General features: G+C 53.6%; 2 protein-coding genes and 1 long non-coding RNA gene across 21 annotated transcripts in view; 1 reads left to right on the top strand and 2 right to left on the bottom strand.

Annotated features, from left to right (window-relative positions):
• The window catches only part of Speg (striated muscle enriched protein kinase), a 49769-nt gene extending 44993 nt beyond the window's left edge, over nt 1-4776 (bottom strand). For 10 of the 18 annotated variants that reach the window (XR_013424321.1, XR_013424322.1, XR_005725875.2 and 7 more), the window contains exons 1-3: nt 2360-3179; nt 1717-1806; nt 1298-1634 (exon numbers count right to left, since the gene is read on the bottom strand). Coding sequence is in view for 15 of the 18 variants with exons in the window: in XM_021729977.3 (XP_021585652.2) it covers nt 1298-1634; nt 1717-1806; nt 2360-2630 (698 nt within the window). In the remaining 3 variants the exon portion in view is untranslated. Of the gene's footprint in view, nt 1-763; nt 1021-1297; nt 1635-1716; nt 1807-2359; nt 3180-3216; nt 3260-4207; nt 4361-4504 lie in introns of those variants that run through there. The other 8 variants (XM_078018060.1, XM_078018065.1, XM_078018063.1 and 5 more) reach the window with 5 other exon arrangements.
• On the top strand, nt 715-7176 carry LOC144365634 (uncharacterized). Of its 2 annotated transcripts, none has more exons than XR_013424325.1 (2): nt 715-1092; nt 6852-7176. It is a non-coding gene; the product is annotated as an uncharacterized LOC144365634 (long non-coding RNA). The 2 variants fall into 2 exon arrangements; XR_013424324.1 differs by lacking the exon at nt 715-1092 and adding an exon at nt 1628-1910.
• A 9844-nt stretch (nt 7177-17020) lies between these two features.
• Nucleotides 17021-24112, bottom strand: Des (desmin). Its single transcript, XM_005330512.5, has 9 exons — nt 23394-24112; nt 22433-22493; nt 22232-22327; nt 21965-22126; nt 21667-21792; nt 20839-21059; nt 19573-19616; nt 17985-18067; nt 17021-17781 (listed from the first exon to the last, which is right to left on the bottom strand). The coding sequence occupies exons 1-9, from the start codon at nt 24095-24097 to the stop codon at nt 17740-17742; spliced, it is 1539 nt and encodes a 512-aa protein (XP_005330569.3). The 5' UTR covers nt 24098-24112; the 3' UTR covers nt 17021-17739.
• Nucleotides 24113-24449: the final 337 nt, after the last annotated feature.

Raw genomic sequence — 24449 nt, 5'->3', positions numbered from 1 at the left:
TATAGTCTACTCTGGGGGAGAGGTAGCAGAGTCCCTGAGGAATGGCCTCTGGGAACTGGGTGAGGTCTGCAGAGAAATTGGGGACAGCAAAAGAGGCCTCTTGCCGGCAGCTCCAAGAGCTCCAGGCCAGACTCTACCAGACATCACTAAGGAAATGGGTTCCTCCGAGTTGCCATAGCAACTCCAGGCTCTGGCTGGGGCCTGGGAAAGGCAAGAAAGGAGAGGCAGTACAGGGTACAGGAGCACCAAGGATAAGCCAAGGGAGCTCCCCAGGCCCCTGTCCCAGACCAGACCTCTCCTGTGTCTACCACTGGCCACTCCAACCACTTATGAAACAACCCCCTCCCCAGACCCCTTCTTTCTACTCCATGAAGGAGGTACCTCCTCCATACCCATACCCATCACAAAGCAGGCCCCCTCACAGCTCCCCAAATGGCCCCCATTACCTCTACCATCAGCCACTCCCCTCTTCGGCTATAGCACTCCCTCCAGTATCTGCCAGCCCCCAAATCTCCAAAAATGGCTCCAGTGCTTCACTCCAATATCTCCACTTGTTACCACCCCCAACCTGGACAACCCTGGACCCCACCCTCGGTGTTTCCCACAAGATAATCGCCTGCCCCCTGCCGCTGTCACTCCAAACCCTCCACTCCACCCCAGCCTGCTGTCTCTAGCCCCTCCTTCTCCCTGCCCTCTGCCTCCCCACAGCCCACGTCCATCCTCCTGCTTCTGCAGGCCCCTCGCCCCATCTGCCCCTGACCACCTTGGGTTCTCTTCTCTCTCCTGGGTGCTCGCCTGCTCCCCTGCTCTTCCCTGCTCTCCCGGGAGCTGCTGTGCGGAAAGGTTCTGTTCCTCCCAGAAAAAGGCCCACATGGGAACAGGAATGTGCAGAGAGATGAAAAGGCAGCAGCTGCTGAGACAGCAGGCACGGAGGGGGCAGGGGGGGGGATCCTAGGGACAACTGGAGCCTGAATGGGCGAGGCAGTAGAGGGCCCCTGACAAACTGGAGCTCTCAGAGGAGACAAGGAAGGGACAGAGGAAGGGACAGAGGGGTCCATGAGACCATGGAGATGGCACAGTGGGCCAGGACAGGTGAGAGCAGAAGGATGTGGGAGGTGATGGCCACGGATGGAATGGTGTGGAAAGAGTGTAGCTGGGGCCAGCAGTGGGGGGTGGGGGGTGCACAGAGATGGATGGGGCAGGGGAGATGGGGTGGAGGCTGATGGAGCAGTAATGGGCGGTGCAGGACAGCATGGTGAGATGGGACAATGCAGGCCCAGGTGAGGCCATTACTTACACGTGGATGGAGAGCGCCCGTCCTCTGTACAGACTGAACGCGCTGCCATACAGGTCACTGGCCACCGAAAGGCTATCCTCTGACCCCCAGCTTGCGCCCACCAGATTAGCTCGCGATGCCCGCACCAGCGGCTCCACCCCCAGGTGCCGTGGCCCGGCCCCGGTTGCCTGTGCTTGCCTTGGGCTGCCTGGGAGGCGGCGGGTGCCACCCCCGCTGCCCGCTTCCTGTTCCAGGACGGTCTGCCCGCTGCCCCACCAGCTCACTTGCTCCTCTGAGGTGCCTGTCACGGAGGTCGGGGGTGTGTCCAAGGAGGTGCCCACCAGGGTGTCAGAGCCCCCTAGAGAAAGGAGCACAGTAAGACCTAGATGCCCCTTGCGGGAAACCCTCCTGCCTGCTCTCAGAGCACCCAGAGAGCTCACCCGTGGGGGTGCTGAAGGCCCCGTCATCCCGAAGCTCCAGGCGCTGGGTCCCCTGCACATCGCTGATGTCATCCTCAGCCGTCTCTGAGTCTGGAGAAGATGGGGTCTGTGTGGGCAGGGCCCTCCTCCTTCTCCTCCAACTCTTGCCTAAGTCGCCTCCTGCCTCGCCCACAGCGGGCTCCATCTTACCACAGGTAGGGCTTTCAAGACCCAGTCTTCTCTCCTCTTTTGCTTCTGCCACCTCCCTGCCCAGATTCCCACTTCAATGCCCTGGCTCCATCCCTGACCCCCTGGCTACTCACCCTTGCCTCCATGGGGCCCTCAACACTGCCATCCTCCCTCCTGTCCAGTTAATGGCTTACCAGGGACTCATCCCCTCCCGCTCCGCTCCCTGTGTGGTGCCCAAAATAACAAGGTCCTAGGTTCCAAGGCTCTAAAGTCTGGGTTCCAGTTCCCCAGAAACAAAGGGGAGTCACCTCAGAGTCGAACTGTCAGGGCACTCGACCAACTGCAGGGCCAGCCTGTCCTGCACCCTCAACCAGCTGGAAGGCATCAGGGTACACAGCTGAGGCAGGGTGAGGAGAGGCCAGGGCTGGGCAGGGTAGAGGGGGAAATGGGGGTAGGGCAGAAGCCAGCTTCCTACCGTAACTTTGCTTTCTGCAGGAGCGGAAAACTTCGCTTCCATAGGAGCAGCAGGAGAGAGATGTGGACAGACAGTTATCAGAGTGTTTGTGGGATGGGACATGGAGGACAGAAGGGGCACAAGGGTCCCCAGTGCCTGGTGGGGATAGATGGGGGAGGAGGACACCAGATGTGCCCAGCATAGGGAGCCATCCCCATGTGCTGGGCTGGTTGTTCCAACTGGCCCAGTGGTTCTGGGACCCTGAACCCTTCCTGGTGCTCCTACTGGCCATACTCACACCTGTTTGGGCCCAGTTCAGCCACAGACCCACAGACCTGGGCCTTCGAATATTAAGGGTCAGTCCCACCCTCTACCACAAAATTTGTACTATGCTTTGACCCTTCCTTACAAAAGAAGGCATGGGGCTGGGACAGGTACTCTCCTCAAGAATCCTCTCTTCTACTGGTGAGTGGTTCTTTAAAAATGCCCAGAGTTTGAGTTAGAAACAAAGATTCCTGGGCATATTTTTTTAACTTTCCCAGAGTCTAACAGGTTCTGTGCCTCAGTTTTCCCTTGGGTGCCATGACAAGCAGGAGCCATGTGCTGGTTGCCATAGCATGGAAATATGCTCCTCCTCACTTGGTCTCACAGATGAAGAATGGGGAGCCCAGGCCCACGGTAGGGTGTGCTGATAAGCCCCCTTCCCATTGCTAGGTCCTCTCTCAGCTTCAGGGCCCAGGGGTCCTTCTTGGGTGGATGGGTAGATGAATTGGGGGGGGGTGTCCCACATCTTATGGGCTATCTTCGGGGCCTTGATGCCTCATGAAGGGACATGGATCAAGAGGAGGGGTGGGCATGGGCTAGAGCAGTCCACGCACCATGGGTAAGTCGGCCAAAGGCCCGGCGGGAATGGCCGGTTTTCTGAAAGAGAAAAGCCAGAATGAGTTGTTGAGGGGGAAGCTTGCTCCTGAGTCCCTATACCTCCCAGTCCCAACCTGCTATATCAGGCAAAAATGCATACTAGGGGCCAGTGGGGGGGGGCATAGCTTGCCAGGTAGAGAGTGTATCCACTCTGCCTTCCTCCAGGCCACCCAGCTTGGCTCAGGAGCAGGGGAGGAAGGTGAGGGAACAGAAAGGCTGCAGGTCCAACACTGGGACTCCCTGCTGGACAGAGGCTTATAGCCTGGGACCAGATAGAGGAGAGGAGATGTGGTAGCCAGGATGGCTGATAAGAAAATGGAGGGGGTGCGCTTGAATGATGAGAGATGGAGGGCCAAGGACACAGATTTTTGTTGTGGGGAAGGACAGATACCTGGAATAGGTGTCAAGAGGACGGGGAAGGGGTGATGGGGGGCAAAGAGTAAGGATCCCCGAGGGGCCAGAGCCCCAGGAATGCAGGAAGGATGCCCGGGTACGCGAAGGACAGGGCAGGGCTTGGGGGAATTTAGAGCTCAGCGAAGATCCCTTTGCGTTTCTTTCAGGAGCTTCAGAAGATGGAAGGCTCCAGAGTGGGGAGCTGGGGAAAGCCGGGCGGGGGTCGGGGATTGGGGTTGGACAGAGGCGCCAGAGATGGCGAAGCAAACGGGTGCCCCGCGCCGAAGCTGCAGCGGTGGCCTCCCGGGTGGTCGCGGGGACTGGGGACTATAGGGGATTCTGCCCTTCAGCTTGGGGAGGGGCCTGAGCGCTCCGGACGCAGGCCGGGGCGCCCCCCGCCCAGACACCGGGCCGCCGCGGTCCGCGAGGCTGGGGTGGGGCCGGCGCCGCTCCAACGCCCCCTCCCCCGGGCCTAGCCGCGGTGACCCGCCCTCCCTACGGGGCGCCCAGCCCTTCCTGCCCCCTCCCGGCGCTGCCCGCCCCCGGAGCCCTCACCTGGAAACGCTTCTTCACCCACAGCTTCTTCATGGCGGGGGAGGGGGCCGGGCCGGCGGCCGGGCGAGGAGGGGACGGCGGGGGCGGGGCGGAGTCGGAGGCGGGGCCGGGGGCGAGCTGGGGAGCGGGCGGGAGTCCGCGCGGGTGGCGGAAGGAGCCGCCGGGCCTCGGGAGCCCCGGCGGGGGTAAAGCGAAGGCGGCGGCGGCGCCCAGAGCCCGCCCTCTCCTGCAAGCCTGCACCCCACCTGGCGCCCCTACCCTTTCCTGCCCCTCTGCGTCCCCTGGGGCGGCCCTCACCTGCCTTCCCGCACGCCCACAGGACAGCTCCCGCTGCTGACAGCCCCCACTCCACCCGCATCTGCCTCCCGGGCCCTGGGCACATGGGGAAACTGAGGCACAGAAAGGGCGGGGTGCAGCGGCCCCTTGCTCAGGCCACTCTCATTGGCAGCCCAAAGCCGCCTCCAGGGCGTCTCCTCCGTCCTCCAGCCCGGCGGCCCTGGAAGGTCAATAGCATCTCCACTCTCTCACTCCGCAAACATGCGCACACGCAGACGGTGCCAGGCAGTACCCAAATCACTGAAGGACAGAGCGCCGGGTGGGGGCGCCTAGGTCATACTCAAGGGTTCTTGGGGATGGGGGCTCCCTGCTGACGCGGACCCAGGCTATAAAATGCCCAGGATCCTCAAGACAGCCTAAGACGGCTTTCCTCCCTTTGCCTTGAATTTCTTGATGCCCTACACACACACACACACACACACACACACACACACACACACACACACACACTAAGGTGCCCAGAGGTACTACTCTTATTCGCAGAGTGGGCACACTCACCAGATGTTTGTTTGGGTCAGGCTGGGGATTGAACTCAGAGCCTCCATGCTAGGCAAGTCCTCTACCACTGACCTAAATCCCCAGCCCTCAACAGATTTTTTTGTTCCCCCCACTTCCCTCCCCACCCACCCTATCCTCACCCCCATCATCCTACTCAGCACCATGAACTCTTTACATAAACCAAATTCTATTCCGTCCTTCTCAATAATCATGGTAGCTAGATTTCTTTAATATTTACCAAGTACCTGACATTTTATAAATGCAACACTTACAGCAACCCCATGAGCTTGAAGCTTTTATGAGCATTCCCATCCCCACTTCACTGACAAGCCTCAGAGAGTTCCTGTGGCTTAGCCAGAGCCACACAGCTTCTGAGTCTGCAAGTCTTCCGATTGAAATTCTCATCCCACCATGTTAAATGGTTTAGTGTCTACAGTACTAAGTAACTGTTAACAAATATTGCACTCTTGGTCTGTACTAGACATTGTGCTAAGCACTTTGTATGAAAAAAACTCATATAGTCTTCACAGCAGGGAATGAGATTGAGGCATGGAGACATTTGCCCAAGCTCACACAGCCAGGATAGAGGGAGCCAGGATTCTATGACTGGATGATTGACCATTATGCCATAAAGCATCACAAGCTGATTGGTCAGTGTGTCTTCTAAACTTATTGCTTTAAAGCCTGGTTACTAAAATAAATTCAGAGTCAGACTAATGAGTTTTGTTCAACCTGCACAATATTTGGGGTGGCACAAGCATCTCAAAGTCAGCAGCTAACAATAGCACCGCCCACATTTCAGTTTCTGTTTGGCCCCTGAAGTTATTTGAGTTTGCACCCTATTTTTTTTTTAAGTTTAAGGTCACACCTTATACCTTCCAGATACATACAGGTGTTCTTGTGTCCCAGACTGTCAGTGGCAAGTGTGTCAAGTACAGATCCATACACAGGGATGCGCATTGAGAGAGCATGTGTGTCTGTCCATACTGCTTCCAGCCAAAGGACCCTGGACACCCCAGATGTCCCACCCAGATGGGGTAGCTGAGATGGGAGAGGGGGTAACTTGAGCCTCTGCTCCCCAGGAGAATCCGAGGGGCTGGCACATTCCGTAGCAAAAATAACCAATGAGCAGCGGGCGTGAGTGACGGGACAGCTGGGCCTAGGAGGGGTGGGGAGATTCTGTGCTCCTGCCCTGGACCTGTGTTGCTGAAGTGCTGGTCTGGGACATGCTCTCAGAGTGGGCCTCTGCCGTTTGCCCCAGATTGCCCCATTTTCCTTTGCTCCTGGGCTGGCAGCTGTGCTCTCCTGCTACTTCCCAAACTCAGGTTTCCCATTTCCATGTTGCCAGCATTTCCCCTTAGCTAGAGAAAATCCAAGTCCTTGTGCCATACCTGATCTCTCAAGAAGACACTCCTCTGAGCTGCAGGCACCCACTCTCCTCCCCTTTGCCTCTCTTTTCTGCCTCCATTCAGTTTCTCCCTCTTTCCCCTCCCTCACTAACTACCCTGCTCTGTATTTCTGACACTCTGTATAATTTACCTATTTACTACATTTGTTGTATATTGTCTGTCTCTCTTCTCTAGAAAGTAACCTCTAGGAGGACATGAATGTTAGTTTTTTCCTCTTCACTCGTGTATTCCAAGTACCTAAAACAGTAATTGGCATATAAGAGGCACTCAATAAATATGGGAATAAATGGTGGTAGAGCTACAGAGGTGGGGTGGGATAAGGAGTGCTAGGGAGGGGGACAATGGATCTTCTAGAATAGCTTTCTTCATCCAGTTGTCCCCACTTTTCTGTCTTGACCCAGATCCTTTTCTAAGAAACAGTTGGAGAAGTGACCACCCTCCTGATTCTACCCAGAGCTTCTTGGAAGGATCTGCTCTGATCAGCACAGTGTCTCCTGCAAAGGCTTTGACTCACTGCTCCTCTCTGCTCTTCTCTTGCTTCCCTCCCAGGCCATCCTTCTGCTCACACTCTGGCCCCTCCTCCTCTCTCTGATTGGCATTTGGCATGAATGGATAGCAACACTCCATACCCATTCCCAGCTCCATACTAGTTTCCTCCTGGGTTTTCATCTATTCACTTCAAATTCCAGAAAATAAAAGATGATGAAATTGCAGAATATTTCTTAACATGAGTTCTGCTGCACTCCCTATCTTTCCTTTGCTTAAACTGACTCTCTCTTCCTATCTCTAACTTTGCCCTTCATACCTTCCGTCCCCAGAATGGTTCATTACCATCTGTTGACCTTATGATTGACACCAAAGTCCCTCAGACCCTGTGCAAAACTCCAGCTAACACATGGGCAGGCATCCTTCATTTGCCCCTCCTCTCAACCGTGCCTTCTCCCTCTTACCCCCTTACAAAGAGGCTTCCCCTGCAGCCACGTATGCCCCAAGCTTTGAGGGTAGCACTTGTTCCCGTCACTTAGTCACTTAATCTACATATGGCTCCTCAGCTTGTACAGGTGGAAACCTGGTGTTTTGAAAGAAAAGAATGCCTGCCTCGGCTGGAGACTAGATCAGAAGGTAGATTGCCATGTTGACAGCAGAAAGATGTTCATGATAATGAATCTTGTTGAAGCCTTCCCACCCATCTCTTTCTGTGAGGGGGCAGTGTGGACCCAGACTTACAGACTCAAACCCAAACCTACCCCCTTACCAGCCATGTGACAGACCTTGGGTAAATTTTCTCCTTGAACCCCAGTTGTTTTTATGACTAACTGTCATAATAATAACCTGGGGTTTGGAAGATTAAATAATTAAATGGGATAGAGTGCCTTACACAGTTAAGGACTTTATAAACATCCTGCATTTCTACTTTCTTCACCTCCCATTTTTTCCTCATTTCTATATCCCCAAATCCTATCACTACCATCCCAGTTTCTCACACCCTCCAAACTCCCCAGCCTGCAGCCCACTCATCACCTCAAGGACCCAACCTCTCAGGGCCTAGCCAATACCCATCCATCCTGAGCCTGCCAGGACTCTTAGCATCACCCTGTCTCGCTGGGCCAAAGAACAATCTCAGCCAGGAAACTGCCTCCTTCTCTTTGCAGCCAGGTCCTTGCTTGGCTTCCTCGAGTACCCTGAATCCTGCTGTTGATTCCAACCAAGAAAGTTTTCCATGAGTAAGTCTCAGCAGTGCTGAGATATTTGTGCAGCTGCCTCTGTTCAAGAGCTGTCACTGGGAAGGGACTGGTGGAGGGGTGGCCAATAGAAGGAAATGGAAGCCAGACTCATCCAGTGAATCTCCCAACATCACCAAAGCCAAGCCTCTCTCCCCCAAATCATGGGAGAAGGGTATAATTGTTAACCACCTGGTTCTTTCCAGCGGGATGGAATGAGGCTTCCGTTTGTTGTGCTGTCTTCTGTCTGTACAATCTGGACATATTCTCATATGTGACATGCTGCAGCCCAATCCTCTTCTGATTCTAACATGAATGTCAAAGGCCCCAAATCCAGCCCCACAGCACCGGGGGCCTTTTCCTCACCCACAACCTTCAAACCTGCGATTCATCAGAGCAGCCCAGACTGGAGACTGTCCCCAGCCTCTGTCTAGTTAAACCCAGCCAGAGCTGAACTCTGCCCACCATGTCACCCTGATAATTAAGCACTTGGAGGGACCAGGAAGACTAGGAGACTCCCATCTTAAGAAATTCCAGGCCTGTACCATATCAGACACTCCCCAAATACTGCATGGCTCACTCAGTCTTTCTCTCCCTCTCTCTTACTTTTCAGAACTTCTTAGTAAAGAGCCCCCAGAGCCAAAACTAAGAGCCTGGGATGGGATGGCCATACCTAGCTGCATGTCTTAGGTAGATCTCCCTCCCCTCTGGTCCACAATGTCCTCACCTGTAAAGGAAGCGTTTGGAGCAGCAGTTCTCTGTGGACCTGTCCAACATTAAACAAACATTATACCACTGCTCTTTCTCTGTCCTTCCTTCATCTTACCTAATACCTCTCCCTTCCTACACCTGTTCTCATTAAGGTACATAACTTACCCTTTGATTTATGTTGTTTCAGCACTCTTTACTCCTGAGGGGACCAGAGCTAAGTAAGTCCAGTCCTTCCCCAGCTCAGAATGCACTCCACTCCATCACCCCAGGCTGGAGAAGCCTGTACCCGATGAGTGGCTAAGCCAATCAGGAGAAGTTGGCCTTAGCCTTCTCTTACTCAGGTCTGGCCACAGAGACCATGAGGAACCAGTAGTTGGAGACCCTGGGAAGTGATCAGGGTCAGGCTGGGAGAGGAGATGCTGAGAGCTGTTTCCCAGTCTCCTTTTTCCTCTAGCTGCTGAGGTCTTCCCTTCATCCTGGGGTCTCCTCCCCAGGTTCCTAGGATTGGCCCCTATAGGAGACCACCCAACTGGATTGAGATGTCCTCTGACAAATTCCTGGAACAGTGACACCTCCTTCCAGTTGTTTGCCATCTCCCCCAAACTCTACTTCCTCAAAATTCTGTTTTCTACCCAAGGCTCTGCCTTTGACCAAGAGAAGAACCATTCAGCTAACTCAGGAAATGAGAAAATAAAAACAGAAGCCCAAATATTGACCCAAGGAGAATTCCCACCAGGCCCATCAGAACCACAAGCACAGGGCCCAGGCCCCTGTCCTTCCTTTCTGCCTCAGACCACCAGCCTGGAACTGTACCTCCACAAGGGACTGCCCAGAACATCCCCATTCCATGCCTCCCCAAATTCACTCTGGAACCTTAGTGGATGTGGTCCACAGGTTTTCCACCCCACCTTTCCCGGCCCCTTTCCCACATCTGTTTGTATCACCACACAGATCCAGCGCTCCACGGCCTGCGCAAGTATTCCACACATGCATGCATGTGATTGTCAATCCACCCCGGCTCCACCTCCTGATGTCCCAGACCCTTCCGCCCTGCCTGGTGCTGATCACACCAGCCCTGCCACAGCAGTGGCCCATCCCCTCCACAGTGCAGCCTGGCCCCCCGGGGAACTGGCCCCTCCTTCAGACAGGCACACACCTGCAAAGGATTCATGGCCTGGTTCTCAAGTCTGTTCCTGGAGCTGAAGAAGAGGATTTCTCCAGAGAGGCTTCTCTCTCTACAGGAGAGCTGGGAGGGCTTCCACTACAGAATTCCCCAAAAGGCCAGTGTGGTCTCAAGCTGGGCTCACCAACTGCTGACCCTTGACCTCTGACCTTTCGGTGGGGGAGCCTCTGCACCTTGACACCCTTTCCCTGCATTTCCCTCTGGATCTGCACTTGGGGCCTGCACAGCTGAGAAGCCTGGGAACCTGGGAAGAAGGCGGAGGAGCCGCTACCTGGCCCACGTGGCCTGGGCAACCCTTCTCTACTCCAGCTCCCCCCAGCCCGACAGGGATGGCCCCACCTCCCCATTACCTCCGACCTCCAGCACAGTGAGCACAGCCTCGCAGGAGGCCCGGCCCCGCTCGTTCTGGGCCCTGCAGCTGTACACGCCAGCGTCCTGCGCCCCGCAGCTCCGCAGCCACAGGCAGCTGGGCTCGGGGACCGGCGCGGGCAGGAGCTGCCCATCCCGGAACCAGCTGAGGCTGGGCTGGGGCGTCCCGCTCACCACCACCCGCAGCCGCACGTCGCCGCCCGCACACACCGCCGCGTTCTTCAGGGGTCGCAGGAAGACGGGAGCCCCAGCCCCGGCCCCGGCCCCGGCCGCCGGGGCCCCTCCGCCGGCCCCCACTTTGGCCCTCTTCGGGGGCACCCCTGGGCTGGGGGGTGCCCTCGTGCCCACGTCCTCGCCTCGCGTGCCCCGGGCTTTCTGCATGGCCTCTGCGAGCTGGGCTTGGGGACGCTGGATCTAGGCGCCCACGGGACACCCGGGAGGATGGTGACTTGGGAGACGAGTCCTGGGGGGCCGGCGGCCTGCCTTCCTGCTGCCCGCCCGCCTTCGGCCTGTGCTACCCAGAAGGTCACCAGGGCGGCCGCGGTTGCGCCTCGGGGTCTATTTTTAGGCCCCCCGGCTCGGGTTGCGTTGTGAGGGAACTGTGGAGGGAGGGGGCAGCAAAGGAGGGGACTTGGACTCCATCGGCTCCTTCTCTCCCTCCAGGAGCCCCCATCGCCAGTCTTCCAGCCCTGGCTCAAATGAATCCTTGGGGATTGGTTCCAGGCCCCCTCTTTCATGGGGTGCCTGTCCCCCAACCACCTCAGCCCCACGCAGGGGAATCAAGTTACCCCTGGGCTCAGTCCCATTTCCCTTCCTCCCTCCTCTCAGTCCCAGAGCCCCAGCCTCACACAGCTGGTGGCTGGAGGAAAGGAAGACGGGAGAGAAGGCTGGAGAGGCCACCTCCACCTCTCAAGTGGAGGGAGCAGACTGCCCAGCAGGAAGGACCAGTGGCCACCCAGCACCTCCATTACATCTGGCCAACAGTAAGACCAGGAGCCTGGCAGTTTAGTGGATTGGGTCTCTCAGCGGTCCTGCCCTCTCCCACTGGGTGACACCAAACCTCTCTCAGCCTCCAAGTCCTCATCTGCACTAATAGTAGTTAGTTGGATAGGGTTGCAACAGGCAGAAAAGAGTGGGAAGGACATTGCAGGCAGAGGGACAGCATGAGCAAAATGAGAGCACGATGAAAGAAGAGAATGAGTTCTGAATCAGAAAGGTTTGGAGGGATTGCCCATGGTGGGTTGGCAGTGAAAGTAAGGGATCTGGGGCTGGCCAGACAAGGCTTTGGTTGCTAAGGTCTCTATCTGAGAGCAGGGGTGCAACCATAGGGCTCTACCATAGGGAGTGGGTGGTCAGTGTTTTAGGAGAATGCCTTTGGCAGCCACAGTGTGGAGGGTGGATCAGGGAACGTGGCTAACCAGAGCAATGATCCTCCAAGGATGGTGCCTGCTGAAAGGCTGCATCCCAAGAGACCTGGTTCAGTGGAGAGGCTGGGAGGACCCAGGAATCTGCCCATCTAACACAAGGCCCAGCTGACTCTGATGTGTCTAAGGGTTGTACTCTGAGAAACATCAAGACAAGACTTTGTAAAATTCCATAGGAGCCTGACAAAATCCTGTAATCCCAGTGACTTGGGAGACTGATGCAGGAGAAATTCAAGTTCCAGTCTAGCCTCAGCAACTTAGCAAGCCCTGTATCAAAAAAAAAAATAATAATAATAATAATAATAATAAAAGTAGAGCTCCTCTAGTTTCAATCTGTGACATCCCAAAATAAATAAATAAATAGAAAGTTCTGAGGAGGTTTGGGGGTATAACTCAGTAGTAGAATGCTCACATAGCATTCACAGGCCCTGGATTCAACCTCCAGCACTGCAGAGAAATACATAAAATAAAAATCCAAAGGAGATTTTTGTGCTAGACCAGTTCTGTAACTTGACTGTGGTGACAGTCACATGAATCTACAGATGTGATAAAATTGCATTGAACTAAATGTTCATGTGCACATATATACATACATACACATACCCTAAGAGTGTGTATAAAACTGGTAAACCTGAAGAAGGTGGATGGACTATACCAATGTTACCTTCCTGCTAAGCAAACCTGGTGAAGGGTACACAGGATCTCACTATATTATTTTTGACAATCACATGTGAATCAATAATTTCTCAAAATCAAAGGTTAAAAAAACAGTCAATGAGAGACCCAGGCCTGACCTTGAGGCCTGTGGGATGAAGTCAGAGAGGGACTGAAAGAATCCACAAGTCATTTGGAGGATGGGAGAGGCACTCTAGCCCTTACCTTTTCATCCCCTCCTTCATTCTAGGATGCTGAAGTCAAAACCACACAGCACAGTACAGCAGAAACAATTTAAATACTGAATTATATCCATAGAGATTAAGAGCCTTGAGGAATAATTTTTTCTTGTAGTTTGCATATATTAAAGATTACTCTTTGTGTTGGGTCTTGACAAATGCATGGAGTCATACTTGCACCACCCCAGGACCATACAGAGCAGTTCCCCCACCCTAAATATTGCTTGTGAATCCTCTTTGTAGTCAACCACACCCCCTCCACCATCCCCAGGCAACCACTGATGATGAATTGAATTTTACAATGTAAATTGAATTCTAAAAAGGTAAAAATGTGGGAGAAAACATTGCAAACAGAATATCGAGAACAAAGGAATAGAGACTGTTTTAAAAAACTAATTGAACCTGAAGTTTCCTAACCCCGTGCCCCAAACAATCATGTGGAATGCTGTGGGTAACCTGTGAATCTTGTCTGGTTGGTCAGTTAGTTGAATAAGGAGACCAGATGATCTTGAGCATCTCTAAGCCTCAAGTTTCCTCATCTGCAAAATGAGAGTGGCACAACTCAGAATTTATTTATTCAACAAATATTTTTGAGTTCCTACTGTGTGCATGGCACTCTTCCAGGAGCTGTGACTATAGCTATGAACAAATCAGATAAGGATTCCTTTCCCCCAGGTTGCTTATAGTCCAGAAAAGACATTCAACAGACATAAAGAAATTGTAAAGATCGTGAGAAGAAGATAAGTATTTTGGGAGTTAAGTACTTTGAGTGGGGGTGGGAATATGAGGTGGGCTTGTTCTTTCAAATAAGGTGGGTGGAGTTGGAACATTGGAGCTAATCTTGAAGGGGGAAGCAAGCAAATGATGCAGACATCGGGGAGAGATGGCTTCAGGCTAGGTGAGGATATGCCTCGTGGGCTCCCAGAAGAGCCAGCAGGCCAGCAAGGCTAGAGAGAGTGAGGGCAAAGTGGAGGAAACTGGATCAGACACCTGGCAGGCACCAGATGGCCTAGCATCTTGCAGGCCATGGCATTTTTATTCTTAGAGAAATGAGAAGTCATCTCAGTGTTTTGAGCAGAGAATTACACGATCCTACATGGTTGTGATGGTATTCAAATATTATATTAAATATTAAAATGAATATTAACTATTTAAAAGGGCCTGGTACAGAGCCCGGAACATGACTTGTCTCCTGCCTGCCTGTGTCCGTAGCTGGGGCATGAATTGGCTTGCATCCAAGGATCCGCCTGCCTGCGTGGGGAGGGCACAGGCCCTGGTGTGCAACTGGTGCCCTCTCCTGGAGGAGCCCACAAAAACTGAGACAGCTGGAAGCAGTCAGGTTCTGGCCAGGCCAGTCACCCAGAGCAGCTGGCTTCAAGGCACTTGTCTGTCCCTCAGCATGGGCCCCACAGTACCCTGCTGCCTGGCGCCAGGCTGGGTGTGTGTGCTGCCAAAAAGCCCTGGCTTTCCATCTCAAGTCTATGGTGTCATGGAAAGATATCTAGGCTCCAGAGGTCAAGGAGCCCAGGGCCTGGTCCTTCTTTGCTACACTCTGCTGTGTGACCTTGGCAGGTCACCCCACCTCTCTGGGCTATGAGGCACTAACTCTCCATTGTAATTGTGTACCAAGTGACTAACATGGGAAAATCTCAATATGTGTTCATTGAATCAATGAATGAAGTGGGACCATCAGTCCTTCTCGGTGAATATTTAACTTCAAGAAATGTAAAAAAAAAAAAAAGTGGTATGTATTTATTCAAGAAGTATGTAAACATTCAATGAATACCTACTACGTACTAAGCACTCTTCTAGGTACTCTGTATAGAATAGTGACTAAGATGGATGAAAACCCTACCCTTGGGTTACTGACAATTTAGGTGTTGAATCAGAGGTCACAAATACCTTCCACTTGTACCCTGGGTGAGCTTGTAGTGAGTCAGAGGGGGGATGAATAGAGCCTCAAGGGACAGGGCTGAGAGGGCAGACAGAATGGACAGAGGGAAAGTGTCTACGGGGCCCTTGGTTTCTGGAACAGGAATCTGTCCATTTCCACCGTCCTCCTTCCCTCCCCTCAGATGGGACAGGAGCTGGCCTGGGTCTGGTTCTCTGGGTTCAGTGGGAAGTTAACTGGTCAGTCCTCTGTAAGCCCTTCTCTTTCCACATTCAGAGTCTTGCGATGACCCTAGAGCACCCCAAAGTGCAGGGAAGGGGTTTGCCATGGAGGTGATGGGGTGTGTGTGGAAGGGGCAGGGGACACCGAGTGTCTGGTTGTATGCACACAGCCACGTGAGAACCAAGCCTTCTTTGGCTTCTTTTGCCCATTCCCTGGGTCCCAGGGGGACAGGTCTGGAAGGTTCTACACAGAGAATGCTTCCCCTGGGAGTCCAAGGGTGGCTCTGTCTTCCTCCAGGACAGGTGGGTAGCAGTTAGAGAAGACAGGTGTAAAGAGAAGAAGGGCAAATGGGGAGTTTTCTGACACTGTGGCCAGGCAGGCAGAGGACCAGCTCACTGCCCATCAAGGAGGCAGGGGTGAGGCTTGGGAAGCAGATTTCTTACTGGGAGAGTTATCCAGGGGACTTCTGAGATCTGACCCTGAGAGTCTAAGATTCTACCCTCCCTCCACCCTAGTGACTAGTCTGTACCCAAGTGTTTTTGGGGGGGCATGGAGGCTGCCTCCAAAACCTTCCCTGATCTGTGTGTCCCTTTTATCATTTGTGGGACAGTTGGGTGCACATAACTCATTCAGGAAAAGAAGGATCAAGGCTTTAGAAATGTCTCCAAATATCTCCCCTCCTTATCCACCAGGGCCCAGTCCCAACCAAGAATTTCCCTCAGAGAGAGGCCAGCTGAGATTCCAGGGCCCCCTCAGTTTCAAGGATAAATAGCCCCATGCCCATCCCTCTTCTTCTGCCCAATGTGAAGACACTAGAAATGGCATTTCTGGCTCTGTGTTTCCTGAAGCTGTGGAGTTTTTCTGTAGGCCTACAGGGCTCACCCCATTTGAGCACAGGGGGCAAAGGAATGACCCACGTCCCCTGTGGCAGAGGTGGGGACCTGGAGTAGAGCTCTTCCTGTCAAAGGGCCCTTCTTAGAAGGAGGGAGGGAGCAACTTGTGAATGAGGGCTGCTTCAAAGCAGGGGAGAAAAGCAGGGTTTCCAGAAAAGGTTTTGGAAGTTTCTAGACAAGCCAATTTGGAGCCACAGAGTCGGGAACTTAAGACTAAAACCTCATTGGGTTTATTTCACCCATAGGCTGTCTGAGTTTATCATCTTTTGGATCTCACCCTCTTGCCATTTCCTTTAAAGATAGTCCCTCAAAGTTGGAGGGGCAACCTAAAGCCTGAGGCCTACATGGAGCCAACAAGTTTCCTAAATCTTTGATCTACCTGGAATACGTTATTTGGAAGGAGTGAAAAGAGAGGCAGCCTTCATGTCCCCCTCCAACACCCTTGCTACTCATTTTCCCTAAACCTCATACAGATCAATTAAGCCTTCCCCTTATATTGATTAATTGACTCCCTTAATATATATTAGAGTATCATATGTTTATGGGTCTTAACACTTAAACACTCTGTTTTATTCTATTACTATTTGTGTATTAACTCTTTGTTAACATATTTTTGAATTATCCTAGCCTCATAATACATTTCAATGTTTTATTCCATGATTTTCCTTTTTTTCCATAGGTCCTATATTCCCCCCTCCTAGCTTCCCTGATTCTCCCAAAATGTCCCCTTGCCATTTTAATTGACATTGCATTGCACTGGAATTATAGAAGAAGGTGGGATGAACTGACATTTTTAGAGTATCTAGCCTTCTTAAGTTAGATCTTTGCATTTTTCTGAACAATGTTGTTTTTCCTGAATTGGACCCTGTCATAGAACAGTCTTAGGGTAGGGTTAATGAAGAGGCTGGAAGCTTCTTTGGAGAAGGGACCAAGAACATCCTCCTTCAGAGCCAGTGTGTAGGGAGCTGTGGCTTCCTTCCAAGAGGGCAGCCACGCCTCCCACCTTCACCTGCAGGTAGGATAATGGGCAGAAGGGGCTAGTCCAGGAATCTGGTTCGCCAACAAAGGCCCCTTGTTTGCTTCCCTGCTCCCAGCTCCCTGCTCCCTATGCTGCGCACATACAGCAGCGTTGGGAGGCCCAGGGGACAGTCGGGCTGGGCAAGAAGGTGGCATGGTCCATCTCAGGGTAATGGTTGGTGTGACAGGACCCTAGACCTCCTGCCCCAGGAGACCGATAGTTAGGACAGCAGGGGACATGGCAGCTTGTGCTTATCTCTTTATTGTTTCAGTTCAGAGCCCCTGCAGCAGGAGGGGCAGGCGTGGGGAGGTGGCGTCCTCCTGCCAACCTGAGCCCCTCTCTGCCTCTCTCCTCTCCTCTCCTCTCCAGCATCTCACCCACCCTCTCTCCTTCTGCATCTCATGCTCCCACATCCAGCACCTTCGGGGGTTTCCTCTGGCAGCCCCTGCTTTCTAAGCCCACCCTGCGCTAGGGAAAGGAAGGAAGTGGGCGTGGCCAGGCTGAGGCCCCTCATACTCCTGAGGGGCCAGTTGCCCTGGTCTCTGCCTGGCTTTCTGATGAGGCTGCCCTTTCTCTCTCTGACCCAGGCTGAGGGTGGGGGTCCATGGGGCTCTGTCCTGACACTTCGGGGTCCATATGCCCTGCTCTGGGGCCCTTTCCAAAGCAGAGACTAGAGCCTGAGGTCACAGAGGTGAGAGGGTAGGGTCACCACTCCAGCTGGTTCCATTCAGCCCTGGGCCAGCCTCACCCTCTTCCAACAGCTAGGACTCATCATGGGGTCCACAAAGGCCGCTGGAGAGCTCTCTGGGGCTGGACAGGATGGGAACCAGGAGGGGTGGCCAGTGAGGAAGGGTCAGGGGCTGTGAGGGAGGAAGGTGGCTGGGTGTGGCTCCCAGGATGGAAGGAGGCTGGCTTCAGGAGGCGGTGAGGAGGGGGCCAGGATGTTGTCTGAGGGTCTCTGGCTTTAGAGCACCTCATGCTGCTGCTGTGTAGCCTCACTGACGACCTGGGAAGAAAGAGAAGCCCAGTCCAGCCCACTGCTGACCAAGAGGAGTCTCAGCCCCATGCACCCCACCACTGTGTGGCGGTACCTGCTTTGTCCCCAGCCAGGGCCCTGGACCAGCTGAGCTGGTAGAAGACACCTGGCTGACAGTCCCCCAGATACTCTGCAGTCTCCACCAAGAATGAGGGGCCAGAGAACCCACTCACCTCCCCATCCCGGGTCTCAATGGTCTTGATCATCACTGTCTTCTTGGTGTGCACCTCAGAACCCCTTTGCTCAGGGCTGGTTTCTGTAATAGATCCACCACACATTCAGCTTGAGCAAGACCAGGACTGGGCCGCACGAGACTGGGCACCTACCTCTGGCTACAGCACCCAAAGTCCTGGAAGACTCCCATCCCCCAAGATGGGCTTTTTACTTCTAGACACTAGCACCTGTCCTTACGCCCAGCACCCAGAAGGTGACCCTATGGATCTTGGGGACAGTGTCTTGGTTGACATGGGCTTAGGAGTCAACAGGTAGCACCATGTGTGCTGGTTTTGGAGGGTGGGGGATCCCCAAGATCCAGGTGCAGCATTCATGTTCCCAACTGCTCCTAGCTTCCTCTCCACCCTGGGCTCCAGGAAAACCCTACAAGAGTTTGTGTCCTGGGACTCTCTTCTTCCAAGATCATTAGAACCCCAAAGCTTAGAATGGAGGCACCCTCTTGGAAGATCTGCAGGAGCCCAGCCCTCTTAGGACAAGATGAGCAGTTTGATGTCTTAATGAAAGTGAGTCAGAACAGGACTCAGTCATGATATATCATGCCGAATCATTGCCCTGCTGTGCCTCAATTTCCTCACTGTGAAATGGTGACAATGAGACTTTTCCTATCATCACCACAGAGGTATTGATTTGAAAAGGCATTAAATGATTTTAAATGCAAAAAAAATCACACTTGTTGTCTGTATAAACAACTAACTAAAAAGAAAGGTCCTGAGTTTCATAGAGAGTCAAATTTGGGTCCTTGGTATCATGAGTCTGACGTTCCTAAGACTTCTTAGCAAGCAACTAGCCTGTGATGAACGTTCTAACTGGGTGGAGCAGCGCGTGTATTTTTTTCCTGATGGAAATGAACATCGAAGATATAAGAGGTTTGATCTAGGAAAGGAGAAGCTGCCAAGCACTCCGACTTGCTTTCCTAATGTATCATTAGAGCGTGTTTTTCTGCTCTCTGGGGTTGGAAAGCCATTCGATCTGCATATTACTGACGTTAGGATGGCAGAGTGCCTTAAGAGCTCGTTCTTTTCATCGTTTGGCTTTGCGAAGATTTGGCTTCATTTTTTTCAAACATGAATCCAACATCTTGCTCCAGTAAACTGGAGGTTCTCAACAAATAGTCAGAGAGTACTTGGCAACATGCCAGACAGACAATGGGCAGTGGGTTCCTTCTGGCCAGAGAAGGGGAGATGCTCCTACTTCTAGGTCCCCGGAGATACCCCTGGTACTTCCAGAGTTTGGATTCAGAACAGAGACAGTTTCCTGAGGCTCAGTTCTTCTGAAGGTACAAGGGACATGGTTAATATAAGACAACCTGGTCCAATAAAAACCTCTCTCTTTTTCCCAGACAGGCACTTCATCTGTTTCTACCCAAACTTTCCTACCTAACCTTGGCAGGCCTCTTTCTCTCCCTGGCCTGGCCCCAGCCCCAGCCCAGCCCCAGGATTTCATCCTCCCCTCCTGGTGGGCTTGGGCAGTATCCAAGCTGGACTCCTGCCCCTGTGACCCCACCTCCACCTCCTACCACACACTCACCTCGGAAGTTGAGAGCAGAGAAGGTCTGGATAGGGAGGTTGATCCTGAAAGGAAAGAGACCAATTCCCAAAGGGTTAAGGACACTCTTTCTCCTCCTGTCTCTCCCTGTGGCCACCCATCAAGGTTCACCCTGACCCTCATTAAACGCAATCCTCAGCTGTCCCAGTCCCACTGATCCCGGCACTCCCACTGCCCCTACAGTAGGGCTTGGAGCCAAAGCCCAACTCTAGCTGTCCCAGTAACTGTCCTTTCTAGAAAGATCACACATTCCAACCCTGACCTGCTAGCATGACACCCGACCTCTCTGCACCCTGCAGTTCACCAGCATTTCCTTCTTGCTCCTGGCACTGAAAGAGTATGAAGAGCAGCTGTGACATCATTGTGTGTGCCCACCCTCCAGACAGGCCAGTTCCAGGAGCTGACCATTTACGCCTGGTGCTGGGAAAAGTCAATGCAGCTTTAGCTACCTTAAAAGGTCATCTGGTAGACGTTATTCTACAAAACCTGAAACCTCTCTTAATGTGTAAGTCCATATCTAAACATGTCTGCCACTTTTTAAAAAAATTTCAGATATAATTTTTATGAGTATCAGTGGGTAACTTTTTTGGAAGTAATTGACCTGTCTTAAAGCTAAATTTATATACAGTGAAATGGACAGATCGTTAGTGTACAATGATGAGAGTTGATTAATGCCTATATCCACATAACCACCGGTCTAGCTCCAGATATGGAACATTTCTATCACCCTAAAGGTTCCCTCATGTCCCTTCCAGTTGGATATTGTCTAGAGATGCGCTCCTAGTAGCACATCCTCTGTGTCTTTTCCTTTGAGCATGTGCACGTGTGCGTGTGTGCACAAATTTCTTCAGCCCTTCTTTTAGCCTACCACGTGCAAGGCTTTCTGGCTCTTCCTGTCTCATTTGTCTCCATCTCCCCCCTCCCTTTCATCCTCATTCCCTGTTCTGCCTTCATCTCTCCCTTGACTGGCAGTAATATTTTATTACTGATTGCGAAATATGATTTTATGCTGCTTGGTTCTTAATTCTAAAGGTGGATAAGGGAATACTTACATTTCTCTTTTTATAAAAGCTGTTAATTACATCACTTTTTTACCCTGGTGGCCTTGATTAATTCTCTGCAATGAGCAGAAAGGTGGCCTTGCGTATAAATTTGCTTTCAGGTCTCATGGAGGTGATCTGGAGCCCCCTGGGGGCAGGACTGGGACCCCCCCAGCAACCTTCCCCCAGCCTCTGCCTTGCTCCTCACCGGCTCTCCTCGCCCTCTAGCAGCTTCCTGTAGGTGGCAATCTCCACATCCAGGGCCATCTTCACATTGAGCAGGTCCTGGTACTCGCGCAGATGGCGGGCCATCTCATCTTTGAGGTGTCGGATCTCCTCCTCCAGCCGTGCGATGTTGTCCTGGTAGCCGCTGGCCTCACTGGCAAAGCGGTCCTCCAGCTCCCGCATCTGTCTCATCAGGGAATCATTCTGCAGGGGTGAGAGGAAGCTCAGGTCAAGAGCAGGCTCAGAGCATGCTCAGGGAGGAGGACTGTTACATGGGCCAGGCTTGGACTGAAAACCAGGAACCCAGAGGTGAATAAAATAGTTTCTAACCCCAGGGAGGTCACAGTCTGCAGGAACATAGACTTCAAGGGTGTGGCTACAGGACACAGATTTGGCCTGGGCATGGCCTCTGCCACTCCCTTTCTGGGCCTCCTGTTTCTACCCATCAGCCAGACTGGAAAGAGACATGGCCTTGGGGATGGGTGGTAACTCCAGAGAGTCATGTCCAGGGGTTGTCAAAGGCTTCTTAGCCAGGAAAACATGAACTCAAACAAAGTCTTCTGTGGACACTTAAAGAATAAATAACATAAAAAGGAGCATCTATGTTTAGTACCCCTACCCCTACACAGGGAGATGTCCTAGGAAACACCTGAATCCTTAGTGCCCAACTGGGAATCCACTCATCGGGTTTTACCCCTGTTTTAGACTTGAGATGGAGGCCCAGAGAGGGTCTCTACTAGATCCAAGGTCACAGAGTGAAGGTGTGAGCTGTAGAAATGGGCTGGGTTTGTGAAAGTAGGCGGAGACTCACAGTGCCTTTGAGAGCATCAATCTCACAGGTGTAGGACTGGATCTGGTGCCGGTATTCCATCATCTCCTGCTTGGCTTGGCGCAGTGCATCATTGTTCTTATTGGCTGCCTGGGTCAGATCGGACACCTGAGGGCAGAGAGAGGGTCCCTCAGATAAGCAGGAGCAGGGTGCAAATAGGGTGGACAAGGAAGTATGGCACTCTGAGCTCACCCTCCTTCATGGATGTGGCCACAAGCAGCACCTCCAAACTGGGATTGAGGGAACAGAGGTGCCTGAGTCCCCGGGCTAGGCCACCCACCTTGGACTTGTACCACTCTTCAGCTTCAGAGATGTTCTTAGCTGCGATGGTCTCGTACTGAGCCCGGATGTCCCTAAGGGCAGCTGTAAGGTCTGGCTTGGACATGTCCATCTCCACCTGGACCTGCTGTTCTTGAAGCTGGGCCTGCAGCTCACGTATCTCCTGCAGGTTGTGGTTGGGCTTCAGTTCCCTTGCAGGCCCCCCAGAGGACCCTGGCACCCCCCCATTCCCAGCTGCTTTCACCATCACCCAAGAACCCCCGAGTACCTCTTCGTGTACTTTCTTAAGGAACGCAATTTCTTCGTTGAGAGATTCAATTCTGCGCTCCAGGTCAATGCGGGCTAGAGTGGCTGCATCTACATCCTGGAAGAGATCCAATATAAGGGTCAGTGATAACCCAGGTCCGGCAAAGGGACACTCAGGAGGGACAGAAGTGGGAAGACTTCTGGGTGACCAAAGAGGGCTTACCGCTCTGAAGGCAGCCAGATTGTTCTCTGCTTCTTCTTTCAGCTGGATCTCTTCCTGCAGCCTGACCAAGACAGATGGGACAGACAGTTACTGGGATAGAGTTGCCACTACTGACAGATCAGGGAGTGGACTCAGGACAGAGGGAGAAGGCCTGGCTGATGGGTAGAAACAAGAGGCCCAGAAAGGGAGTGGCAGAGGCCTGTCCATGGGGGGGGGGGGACAGGAAGTGGCCAAATCTCTGTCCTGTAGCCACACCCTTGAAGTCTATGTTCCTGAAGACTATGACCTCTCTGGGTGAGAAAGTGTATCTATTTTATTCACCTCTGAGTTCCTGGTTCTCAGTCTAACCCTGGCCCATGTAACAGCTTGATTAATATTTGTGACTTTGGTGGCCGGAGGGTGACTGCTCATTTGGAATATCAGAATCAAGACCCATGAATATACTTAGCCTTTTCATACTGGATGTTGGTGGAGCCTACTAACTAGTGCTCCGTAATTTTTCCAGACCCAGGGCCTCCTGCTCACTTTCCCCTCTATTTCAGCTTAACCTTGTGATGCCACAGCCTCTGGGAGGAGGCCCAGGAGTCAAGCTCCCCTCTCCCTGCTTCTCCCCTCCCCAGGGCCTCATCACAGTTGAGCTGAGAGTTTTTGCTGACTTTCCCCCACTTCTCAGCCTGCTCAGCTTTCCTACCTCCCACCAAACTCCCCTCCCCACCCCCATTCCCCAGCCCTTCCTCAGTCCATCTCTGCCCCACCCCACCCCAGCAGCTTAGATTCCCAGCTGCCCACAGGGCACCAGGCCTCTGATTTCTACCCCTTGATCTACATCTCTAAGATCTGCTGTGTGGAGGGGAGCACATGCGAAAGACCTGGGGGTTAAGGGGACCTTGGCCCGGAAAGGAGTGTGCTGACAGTGGAGCCCTGCCCGGGGGAAGAGGGTCTGGGGCCGCCGGGCCCTCACTTGGCCTTGAGACGCTGCAGGTCGTCGATCAGGTTGTCCCGCTCGACGTCGACGCGGGCACGCTGGTTGGTGAGCACCTCCACCTGGCGCCGCAGCTCGCGCAGCTCCTCCTCGTAAAGCTCGGCGACTCGCGTCGGCTCGCGGCCCTTGAGCCGGTTCACCTCGGCGGCGAGCGCGGCGTTCTGCTGCTCCAGGAAGCGCACCTTCTCGATGTAGTTGGCGAAGCGGTCATTGAGCTCCTGCAGCTCCACCTTCTCGTTGGTGCGTGTGGTCAGGAACTCCTGGTTCACCGCGTCGGCCAGCGAGAAATCCAGCAGCTCGCCCGCGCCGTAGGAGGGCGCGCGGGTCGACCCCAGCCGGCTGGCCCGCAGCGACCCCAGGCCCCCGGCCCCGCCCGACGTGCGCGACACCTGGTACACGCGGGATGTCACCGAGCTCGAGGAGCCCTTGGTGCCAAAGCCTGCGCGAGGGAACACCGGCGAGCCCAGCGGGGAGCCGAGCGAGAAGCCAGGGGCCCCGCCGAAGGTGCGGCGGTAGGAGGACACGCGCTGGCTGGACGAGTAGGCCTGGCTCATGGTGACGGCGCGGGCGAGGCTGGGTGGGCGTACGGAGGAGGCAGCGGGCGGACAGCCGGCTGGAGAGTGGTTGCGGAGAGGGGAGACGGAGCCCCTAGCCGTCCGCACTATTTGTAGCCCTCCTGACATCAGCCCCCGCCGCCCCTCCCCTGACAGCTGCAGGATCCCGCTGTCCTGCCAGGAAAGGGCGGCCGCTTGGCCGTGGGGGCGGGGAGGCCAGCTCCCCCGAAGAGGCCTGCGCCCCTGAGCCGTGCGAGGGGCTGAGAAGCGCTGCAAACAGGCCTGCCAACCGCTTCACCGGGGTGATGAGCTCTCCTGCAACCCTAGGCGGGCCCCCTGCCGCCTCTAGGTGCCTGCCTTGCCCTAGGGAGAGAGCAAGCTACACTTCCATTTAGTTTGAGGCTCCCCTTTTTTCTCCAAGGAGAAACTTTAGCTCATTTGAATGGACAAGGCCTGTACCCAAGAAAGGTCCCAAGTCACC

This window comes from Ictidomys tridecemlineatus, chromosome 7, assembly GCF_052094955.1.
Source record: "Ictidomys tridecemlineatus isolate mIctTri1 chromosome 7, mIctTri1.hap1, whole genome shotgun sequence".
In the NCBI taxonomy this organism is placed as follows: Eukaryota; Metazoa; Chordata; class Mammalia; order Rodentia; family Sciuridae; genus Ictidomys; species Ictidomys tridecemlineatus.
The sequence above is the reverse complement of the archived record's forward strand: the minus strand, read 5'-3'. Positions and strand labels throughout refer to the sequence as shown.

Excerpts from the sequence above, each read along its gene's own strand:
- Des (XM_005330512.5), bottom strand. The coding sequence starts at position 24,097 with ATGTCAGGAGGGCTACAAATAGTGCGGACGGCTAGGGGCTCCGTCTCC. Across the intron at positions 22,494-23,393 it reads CTGCAGCGTCTCAAGGCCAA|GCTGCAGGAAGAGATCCAGC; the intron begins GTGAGGGCCCGG and ends TGTCTTGGTCAG. Across the intron at positions 21,060-21,666 it reads TTGATGCTCTCAAAGGCACT|AATGATTCCCTGATGAGACA; the intron begins GTGAGTCTCCGC and ends TCACCCCTGCAG.